The sequence below is a fragment of the Sardina pilchardus genome, chromosome 6, assembly GCF_963854185.1.
Source record: "Sardina pilchardus chromosome 6, fSarPil1.1, whole genome shotgun sequence".
NCBI lineage: Eukaryota > Metazoa > Chordata > Actinopteri > Clupeiformes > Clupeidae > Sardina > Sardina pilchardus.
Window position 1 is genome coordinate 31,555,579 of NC_084999.1, and position 9,883 is coordinate 31,565,461.

Genomic DNA, 9,883 nt, shown 5'->3' on the forward strand with positions numbered 1-9,883 from the left:
CGTGTTTTCTAACTGGCTGAGAGATATTATGTCCTGCCCATCAGTACTGCTGTTTTGTTCGCGCACCTCAACATGCGTCAGAAAGCTGCATTATATTCCGAATACTGTCTGGTGGGCTTTCATGTCAGTTTTACATTAGATATCCCAAACAAATAAAAAGGTCCAACGGTTACACCACTGTAGCGCTCATCGAGGCCAAGGTTTGTTTTCAACCTACATTCTGTTTTCGTGTGGGAATCACCTGCCTGGAAGCAGTGTCGTCTTGAGAAAATCCTTACTAAATAACTGAATGTCATTTTAGAACTTTCCAATAAGAAAGGGGGGCGGAAACTTTGATACTGTAAAAACCAGTCTCAACAACAGTGACCCAGACCTGTCCTCGTCCAAACTTGCCTCGTGGTCACCTCGTCGTCAGCAGTAAGTGTACAGGGCTTGTGGCTTTTATGGATTTGCTCATGTAATCAAACACTTGAGTTGAATTCAGACAATGCTGCTAACTCTGTAATCGTGTAGGCAAGGACTGACACTATTTGAAATGAATGTGATGTTGCATTCAGACATGTTATCAAATCTCACTTGCAGTGGGGAGCATTGGAAGACTTTCGTCCAAAGGAACTGTGCTGTTGCTTTGTGACATGCAGGAAAAATTCCGTCCAACTATTTTCCAGTTCAACAACATTGTGAGCAACGCAGCTAGAGTGCTGCAGGTACGTATCAGTCCCAGTATTTTGTAGTGCAGATGTGGCTTGTTCTCTTTAAGCCAATAGAGTATTACAACGTCCTCACATTCAAAAGAAGCCACTTGACTTACCTCAGTTTCTCTGCTCTCACAGGCTTGTCGGGCTCTCGGCATCCCTCCCATTGTAACAGAGCAGTACCCCAAAGGGCTGGGTCCCACTGTGCCAGAGCTGGGGGCCTCAGACCTGAAGCCTCACGCTAAGACCAAGTTCTCCATGCTGATTGAGGAGGTGCAGAGTGAGCTAAAGACACTTGGGGACCCCAAGAAGGCCATCCTGTGTGGGATTGAGGCTCAAGCTTGCATTGCGGTATATGTTGCCTAGTATCTCAACCGTCAACAATTGCAGAGCATGTTTTTGAGTGCAATATATAACTAGTTGATGTGAATAATATCAAATCACAATGTGATTTACAGAGATTTATTGTGGAGTTTGAAAGGTTGTTCATCAGGGGTGCCATAGCCTTCCATAGCCCTCCGTAAGCTTCCGCTCAAGGGTGCCATAAATGGAACATCATCATTAGGGGGCCCAATATTATATTCTTTCACAGAGCCCAACATTTCCAATTCCAACAGCAGCCCTGATTATAATACTACCATTTTATTTATGGAATGTTACGAGCTGTCATCATACGTGCAAATTTATCACCTTTGTATCTGGTGAGACTTGTCTTTTTGCTATCAAAATAAGTCACCAACAAAATTTGTGCTGGTCTGAGGAGAAATTATTTAAGGGGTTGGAGGAGAGGGAGTAGAAGAGAAAGACTAGAAGTAGAAGACACCCAACCCTTTGGTCTGGACACACGGTTTACTTACAATTCCAATGTAACCAAGTTATACCTTAAGCTCTTACGAAAATCCATCGCTCTTCTAAACCAAGATTTTAAATTCAATCGTTTACTAATTTTTTAAAGAAAATACACATCTGTGTTGTTTAATTATAACCTCTTCAGGGCAGCTGCCAACCATCTTCTTGTGTCTGTCAACGTATAAATCTTATTTGACATGATATGATGACAGAAGTGAGTGAGTGAGGGAGAGAGATGGTCAGTGGGTTTGGGAAATGACCCCAGACTGGACTCAATTCTGGGACCCCCTGAACACTGAGCCCATTTGTGGTAAAGAATCTGATGCCAAAGATTGTGTATAGGCGCCTATTGCAATCTTTGCTACCACTGTGCTACAGCACCCCAGTTCTCACATTTTTGACTCCTTACCTGTTTGCATCCCTGTATCATACTTCTAATTGGATGCAAAAACAGGGAAGATCGCTTACTAAGGACACCAGTAAAATTGTAATAATGTTTGCATGTCTATTTCTCTTGTAGTGCACAACCTTTGACCTCCTGGACAGAGGCATAGAGGTGCATATTGTGGCAGACGCTGTGTCCTCCCGGAGGTACCTGACACATTGCACACAGACTCACATGATTGTTAGAATTATAATCGCTTGAAAATCGACAGTGTTTGTATATTTGCTTATCTCTTCCAGTCAGACGGACCGGTTGTTTGCACTGTCTCGTCTGAAGCAGAGTGGGGCTTTTCTCACCACAACTGAGGGATTGCTGCTGCAGCTGGTGGAGGATGCGAAGCATCCCAACTTCAAAGAGGTATGGAAATACTGCATGTCCCAAGCGCTGCTCAGAAGGATAACCAGAACAACCCAACTCATATGTTCTCCAGTCAGAGTACTGCATTGCAGAGCAGGTGTTCTTCCATGAAAAGCTAAACTAAAACAAAATACAGTAGAATGTATCCTCCTCAACAACTTACCATTAGCTTGTAATACGGTACTCTTGTTACTAACGCTTTGTAATTATTTAATTAGTAATGATGATGTTTAAAATGACACATAATTGTCTAATGGAAATATGAAAATATGCGCTTCACAGCGTGACTAGCATGTTTGCATGTTGTTGTAAACTATGTAAGGTGGCAATACTAACATTTGGCTGGCAGGGTAAAGGGCAGCAGTCTGTGGCTTCTGGGGGAAGGGTCAGTGTATGTAAAGGCAGATCAGCCAGAGGCCTCACCTGGCACTGCAGCGGTGATGATGTTATCTGTCCTGTCCTGCACCTCTGTCCACAGATCCAGAAGCTGCTGGCCCACCCCTCCCCTGACACAGGCCTGGTGTCCTTCTTCAGCGCCATGTGAGGAGCAGGGAGTGGACAGGGCTGGTTTCACAACAAGTGCGTTCCACTTCGTTTTGATGTATGCACTCAACAATAAAACCTGTTTGGTGAGAGCTGGATCAAAAAAAATGTGATTCTTGTAAGCAGACAAGTCTGTTTCAGTTCAGAATTATTTCCATTGCATTCTTGTAAATTTTAAGAGATGTGCAGTCTAATATTCATCTAATAAAAGAAGTTTTGAAAGAAAAAAACTCATTGTATAAATTCTTTAAAAGATTGTTTCATGTTGCAGGTAAGTATTAATTCACTTCTATAAAGTGTACACTGACTCTAGCAAAGTTAAAATATAATTCTTACTCCCCCTGGTGTCCACTCCCTATAGGGTGTCTAACTCCATATCTGTAGCAAACGCTCACTTTGGACCAGGAAGTGTTTTAGTTGCACTGAGTGCAAGGGTGTGTTACCATTCCAGAGAGGTGGAGAGAGAGGGAGGGAGTAAAAGAGAAAGAGAAAAAAGTGGATACATACTGATGTCACACAGTAGGAGGAGCGTATGACTCTCACAGGACACTGAAAAAGAAGGGGAGGAGAAAGCCAGCGAAAGAAAAAGGAAGTTTTTTTCCCTCCTTAATACTTCTTGACCGTCTAAATTAAAACAAAAACAACCAAACGCATCGAGTCCAATCATTGAAAATGATGAAAGGGCCTCTCACTGGCTGAGCAGCTGAGGAAAACAAACGAAGAAACGCAAGGACAGAGCTCGACTCGGAGCCTTGCACGTCTGATGACAGCATTAAAAATTGACACTGTGTGAAGCCTGGGGCCTGTTGACAGGGGAGAGGTAAGTTAACCTCTCTCTGCTAATTACCACTGAGACTATTTGGAAGGAATGTGTGGAAACTTGTCCATTACTTAAGTGCTGTACAATGTTTTGATACTCTACTGCACTTCTGCTTTTACGACAGGAGGAACTGATCAAGCAAACCGAACTGCTGTTTTGTTAATAGATAAATCTGTACCAACTTTGGGTTTAATCATAGTTTGAAAGGGGTTAGTTTCAAAGGGATGCTTTTACAGTGTGTACTATTATGTGCAGAACTGAGTAGATCAACAGTGACGTCTGCTTTATGTCCAACAGAGTGACCAGCAGATAATAATGACCTCAGAACTGGACTCCAGTTTAACTAGCATAGACTGGCTTCCACAGCTGGGCCTAAGCACTCTGCGCTCAGGCAAACAGCGCGTGGAGAGGGAGAAGAGGAGAGACCGCGGGAGAGAGAGGGACGTTCCTCCCTGCATTCCCTCGGCTCCATCTCCCTGCAACTCCAAGGGGAAGCCTCCTCACAGCTATGCCACGCTCATTGCGATGGCGATCCGAGCAGCCCCTCAGGGCAAACTCAGCTTGAATGACATTTACACTTGGATCAGCGACACATTCCCTTACTACAGCAGGGCAGGACGAGGCTGGAAGGTAGGATTATGCAAACATACAACTTTGCATTTGAATGGAAGAGTAAACTCACTTAAAAGGGGTTATTATAGAGAGGCTTACCTTGTTGCTCAGTTCAGTTAAATTTCTCATGAAATGTTCCTTCAAACAGCATGGGGGCATTAAGTGTTGTTTGGGACATGGGAATGGAGAGGGTCTAACACCAGAGTGATTGGAGATGCATGTCTGGTCAAAACACAGACCTCTCCAGTTGTCCCTTCTGTTACCTCCTCTCTGAAGAATGCATCCATGGGGAAGAGCCACTAACATGCCTTGCCGAGTGGATTTAACTGTTACCAGAAAACTCTCCCAGAGTGCACAATGGTGTCTTTGAAAAAACGTGTCTTCATAGTCACGTGTTTGTATTTTTGGCTAAATATTCCAGCATAAAGATGTATCAGGCACAGATGTTAACACTACAGACAGTGTACAGTACAGTGTACATTTGTAAAAACCGGTGATGTAACCGGTCCTGATGTACCATGTTACCATATAAATGAATGTATTGAGACATGCTTTTATGCCAACAGTGACATTAGTGTTGTGATACTTTAATTCACAGAATTCAATTCGACATAACCTGTCCCTGAATAAGTGTTTCCGAAAGGTCCCACGGCCCCAGAATGATCCAGGAAAGGTAATGTAACATACTTGGAAAACAATCAAATCTGGGAACTTGATCTTGAAATGTTATTTTATTCATTTCAGCTAATGCACTTCCAGCTATTTGGAGAGGCTATTTCAAGAGTTGTTTAAAGTTTGTTTCAAGTCTACTTGAATATTTAAACAAAAACCAAAGATACCTCTTCAAGTTTCTCCTTTAACTATCTTAAAGGGTTCTTACTGGACAATGGATGGACCCCCTGAACCCCAAGAGCCAAGAGGAATTAAACGTCCATATCCCACAGAATCTGAGGTGATTACTCACCATTCATCCACATTTCACAAAACACTTTCAGTAATGTAACTTCATTGAGGAGTTGTTATAACGACTGGCTCTAATCCTACAGGCCCAGGTTACTCCGAGACCAGCTGTACAGGAAGTGAGGCCCCAACCCCTTCAGGTTCAGCCTGAATATGTCCCCCCACAGCCTACCCAGAAGAATGTGATGTCACCTCCACCCTTCAAGGTATACGGCGTCTTTAAAGGCACATGTACCCCACATGTGTCACGCTTTACTTACAGAGTGTTTATTTGTGTTACCGCAGCAACGTGCACCCCCTGTGGCATCCCCATTGGTTTTTCTTCCGGCACATTCCATAACCGAACCCCCCTCGCGCTTCTCCTTCACGGATCTCAACATGCCGGACCTGTACGCCTCTTTCCAGTCCCTGTGCCGGAACATGAGAGAGCGAGTTGCCTCACAATGTAAGTTTGATGAAAGGACACACAACGGTCAGAATGTCCATGTACTTTGTATTTGGACAAAGCAAGTTATTCCAGTGCATGGCACATCTTTTTCTCTCATGCTCATCACACCATGGTCATTCTGGAATGTTCCTTGTTTGTAGCGGATTCTGTGCCTTTGTATGGGATGAATAATGACAGTGCCCCGCTGCACACTCCAACCCTCCCTCCACTGTCTCCACATCCTTGTCAGAACCCCAACCCAAACCCTAACCCAAGCCTTAACCCTGAGCCTGAACGACCAATACAAAATACTGGTGAGCAAACACTATTTTAGGAAAGTTATGCTTAACATGGGTTGCCAGCCAATGTCTTTCTGTAAATGTTATTCTCTTTCCTCCATCAATTCTCCCAAAGGCTTATCTTTAGCATACCCCCCTGCAGTTGTGCCTCCAGACTGGTTAAGCAACCCTGATTCTTTAAAAGAGAGTTTCAGGATCGCCAACAGCCTGGACTGGTCGAACATAGACCTCTCCAGTCACCCTGGTTAGTTGAAGTTTTTACAGTTTGAAATGCCTATATGCTCTACAAAAAATATCTTTCTGGCATGTACTGAAGTATGGCTGATATTCATATTGTAGGTCTTTCTTGGGTTGGTGCGAGTGTGGTCAGTTTATATAGTGTTACATTAATCATGTTGTAGTCATCATTTTAGTGGTGGTCATTCAAGTTTAGTGGGACATGTACAGTTCAACCAGAACGTTTTTCTCACAGTTGATGGTGTATGTCAGAGTAAAAACCAAGTCACAAGGTCGAGAAAATTGTTCGTAGATCTGCGAGACAGGATTGTGTCAACACACAGATCTGGGGAAGGATACAAGAAAATGTTTGCAGCATTGAAAGTGCCCAAGATTTGAAGAGATTTGAAACAACCAACAGTCTTCCTCTGGCCGCCTAGCCAAATTGAGTAATTGGGGACTATGGATGAGATCCAGAATTCCTTTGTGAAGATGAGAGAAGCATATAAAAGGACAACCATCAGTGTAGCTCAGTGCCTGGTTTCTTGCACACACGCCTTCGGGAATTGTAGCAAACAATTAAAGTTAAATTAAGTTTAATCTTTAAATTAAGTTAAATCTTCATTTCATCAGACCAGAGGATTTTACCTCTCATTGTCTGACAGTTGTTCGGGTGCTCTAGATCTCAGGAGAATGTCCAGGAGTATTGGAGTATGTTGTGTAGACTGATGAGGGAAAAAATAACTGAATGCATTTAGAGATAAGTCTGTAACATAAAAAAATGTGGAAAACTTGAAATGGTCTGAAAAACGTTCTGGATGCACACTGTAGGATTCACATACCTCACCTGCTCTTCTCTTCTAGACCTTCTGGAGAGCATGAGGCAGGCTGAGCTCTGTGACTGGGCCTTGGACCCGGCGCTCTTCACCTCGCTCTGCGACTCCCTCAACCGCTTCTTCACCCACAAGGGCCTGATCGCCTCCCCCTCGGGCAGCCCCTCCACTCTGGTTCCTCCGGCCACCGTTCCTCTGAATCTGTTGCCGTGCTCGGCACCCACGCTGGCGAGTCTGACCAACCCCTCGCCGCTGGCCTACCCCTCCGTCAGTGGGCCCGGCGCCCAGGGCATCAGGAGGAGCATGACCCCCCAGAGCCAGAACCAGCCAGTTACCCACCAGCACATGTCACCAAAGGGTAGGACGTCTTTCATACACTTTCTACACTGCTCCTAGTCTGTTTATACAGGTGGAATATACTGTAGAGCTGGAGTACAGGAAATAGCATGTTAATAAGGGACTAATACAGTCAATGATTTGAAAGATCACATTTCTGTCCAAGCTTTACACATGTGTTGATATAATTATTTGTGCCTGGGTGTCTACCATTCAGTTACATGTAGATGTAGGGAAAAGATTAAAGATTTTTGGATTAAATGTATCTATTTTTGAATTATACATTTATGTCCTACAGCTGTCCATTCCCCAACCATGATACGACCACCAATGAAGCATACCAACAGCGAGGAGATTCAAGATGACTTTGATTGGGATTCATTGATTGTGTAATGATCCTTGCCCATATGTCAAACAGACTGCAGAAGCACAGACCAACACATGTTACACTAATGGTGTTGAACACCCTTCAGAGTATAGTGAGAGGAAGGCCTAACTGCTCTGGTTAAACAAAGTGCATGTGCAGTAAATGCCAGAGTTTCTGACACCAACTGACATGACATGACAAGTTGTCAAAGCTTGGCAGAATTGAGCCAGGCAAAACATAGATCTTATCAAGCAGCTGACTGCCTAAAATATGCTGAAAAATGCATGATATCTTTACCCATTTCAACTGTTTTTGTTTTCAGAAATGCAAACTTTATATTACCATAAAATGGCAAAACTGTACTTTAACTGTATTGTAAGTGTTTGTTGTGAATGGTTTTGTGACTGCCCTGACACTTCAAGTTTGTTAATGCAATAAAACATAAAATCTTCTGACGCTTGACTGATTTTACATCACTGCAGTGACGGGTAAGATTAAAGTGTTATTACTGCCATGACTGTGAGAGGACACCACTGTAGAGTCTCTGTTATACAGCGTGTTCACATGGCCTGAATCCAAAGGCTGAAAGGTCCCATTAAACCAGCATTGTTCACATCAGCCGCGTCACATAATACTACTGCCACTTGTGACTTGAATCTTAAAAATGTTCACCAATGTGTGGACACACCTCTGTAAACTCTGACTGCAGCAATTATCAGTGGATTGGTTGTCTACTCTTAAAGTAATCACCTTTTACTAATCTACTATTTTGGTGATTGGTTAATTGGTTAGGGTATTTTTATTTTTTTTTAATGAAAATTACTTAAAATTCAATACGATAACAAACTTAAAATATTTCCTGCTTTAGTTGCTACTTTATTACAGTAAAATAAATATGTTTGGCATGTGGATAGAAGAAGGCACTGAAGGACATAATCTTGGGCATTTTGAACACTGAACTGATAACAAATGTAATTTTTTTGAACATTTGATCAATTAAACAACTAACACATCAGCTAATCAAAAAATTAACCAACTGAAAATAATCGTTAGCTGCAACCCTATTGTAAACAAGTACAATTTGTGAGAAGGCAACACCTCAGATATCAAAGATGCTGGTTTATCTGTTTTGAGACAACTCAATTATAACATAATTGTAAATCAATCTGCTTAATAAAATTTAATTTATTAAGAAAAACATAATGCCACGTGAAATCATGTCATTGTTTCAATAATAGAGCATGTCATATAACATAGCACACTAAGGATTGGTTTTGAGCTGCTGATTACTGGACATTGAAAAAGTGTACACCGTCACTGTGACTCCACATGCACATCCGTTTAATTAAGATGACTTTACGGCCTTCAAGACAAACAATGTCTCAAAGGTCACCTAAATTAAAGAGATGCATATGTTACCAGACTGTGCAACACTTTTCCCCTTATACAAATTAAATATTAACCATATGTATTCAAGACCATTGAAGCTAGCTCAAGTGTTGAGTAATGTGAAATCGCCTCCCAGGTCACAAAAATGTCAACACTACATGTTTTTATCATAGATTTGAGGTGAAGTTATAGATGAATAGTGGAGGATTACAGGATATACTTGATGGTGACCATAGCAGCAACAAAGAAGAATTTGTTTGTAAAGAACCCATCATGAGTGTGGAGGGGGGGGGGGGTGTGTGTTAGAAATACCAGACACTACGGTCTTCTTGAGGTGTTGTGGGTCTAGGAGGGAGGAGGGGCATTATGGATCCTGGGTAGAACATATAGCATGTTTGCAAACTGTGTATTGTTGTATTATCCTGAGTCATGAGCAAGGGAAACAGGTTTGGTTGTTGATTGGTCACTATGGGAATTCCACAAGAAATCCAACACCTCTCCTGAGTACATCTGAAATTAGATCAGGCTGGAAAATACTTATCATGACACAAACACATTAGGGTGTGACATATCAGAGCAGCGCAACTCAAATGAACGGCCAATCAGAAGAGGCATTGTGAAAGGCATTATGGAAAAGAACACGGTATTAGTCACAGTTGACTTTCACCCAGGCTCAATCTATTGGTTGCGATTTCAAAGTTTGGATTCTCAGACAAGCACTGTCCTGTGTTGCCT

At 42.5% G+C, this 9,883-nt stretch overlaps 2 protein-coding genes across 4 annotated transcripts; both read left to right on the forward strand.

Annotated features, from left to right (window-relative positions):
• The first annotated feature begins 65 nt into the window (after positions 1 to 65).
• isoc2 (isochorismatase domain containing 2) lies at positions 66 to 3,104 on the forward strand. 2 transcript variants are annotated; one of them, XM_062539412.1, is made up of 7 exons: positions 66 to 200; positions 302 to 417; positions 583 to 707; positions 834 to 1,046; positions 2,065 to 2,135; positions 2,229 to 2,346; positions 2,825 to 3,102. In XM_062539412.1, coding segments are annotated over exons 2-7 (594 nt in total). In that variant the 5' UTR covers positions 66 to 200; positions 302 to 416; the 3' UTR covers positions 2,891 to 3,102. The 2 variants fall into 2 exon arrangements, with proteins under 2 accessions (XP_062395396.1, XP_062395397.1); XM_062539413.1 differs by lacking the exon at positions 66 to 200 and having other exon boundaries at positions 359 to 417; positions 2,825 to 3,104.
• A 125-nt stretch (positions 3,105 to 3,229) lies between these two features.
• On the forward strand, positions 3,230 to 8,210 carry foxj2 (forkhead box J2). Of its 2 annotated transcripts, none has more exons than XM_062539407.1 (10): positions 3,230 to 3,709; positions 4,007 to 4,339; positions 4,920 to 4,994; positions 5,193 to 5,273; positions 5,368 to 5,487; positions 5,567 to 5,726; positions 5,870 to 6,022; positions 6,150 to 6,251; positions 7,088 to 7,414; positions 7,691 to 8,210. In XM_062539407.1, exons 2-10 carry the CDS (start codon positions 4,025 to 4,027, stop codon positions 7,783 to 7,785), a joined length of 1,428 nt encoding a protein of 475 aa, XP_062395391.1. In that variant the 5' UTR covers positions 3,230 to 3,709; positions 4,007 to 4,024; the 3' UTR covers positions 7,786 to 8,210. The 2 variants fall into 2 exon arrangements, with proteins under 2 accessions (XP_062395391.1, XP_062395390.1); XM_062539406.1 differs by having other exon boundaries at positions 3,234 to 3,709; positions 6,123 to 6,251.
• Positions 8,211 to 9,883: the final 1,673 nt, after the last annotated feature.

Coding starts and splice junctions, on each gene's coding strand:
- foxj2 (XM_062539406.1), top strand. CDS start 4,025: ATGACCTCAGAACTGGACTCCAGTTTAACTAGCATAGACTGGCTTCCA. Junction 5,274..5,367: donor CATATCCCACAGAATCTGAG/GTGATTACTCAC, acceptor CTAATCCTACAG/GCCCAGGTTACTCCGAGACC. Junction 5,727..5,869: donor AGAGCGAGTTGCCTCACAAT/GTAAGTTTGATG, acceptor CCTTGTTTGTAG/CGGATTCTGTGCCTTTGTAT.
- isoc2 (XM_062539412.1), top strand. Junction 708..833: donor ACGCAGCTAGAGTGCTGCAG/GTACGTATCAGT, acceptor CTGCTCTCACAG/GCTTGTCGGGCTCTCGGCAT. Junction 2,347..2,824: donor AGCATCCCAACTTCAAAGAG/GTATGGAAATAC, acceptor CTCTGTCCACAG/ATCCAGAAGCTGCTGGCCCA.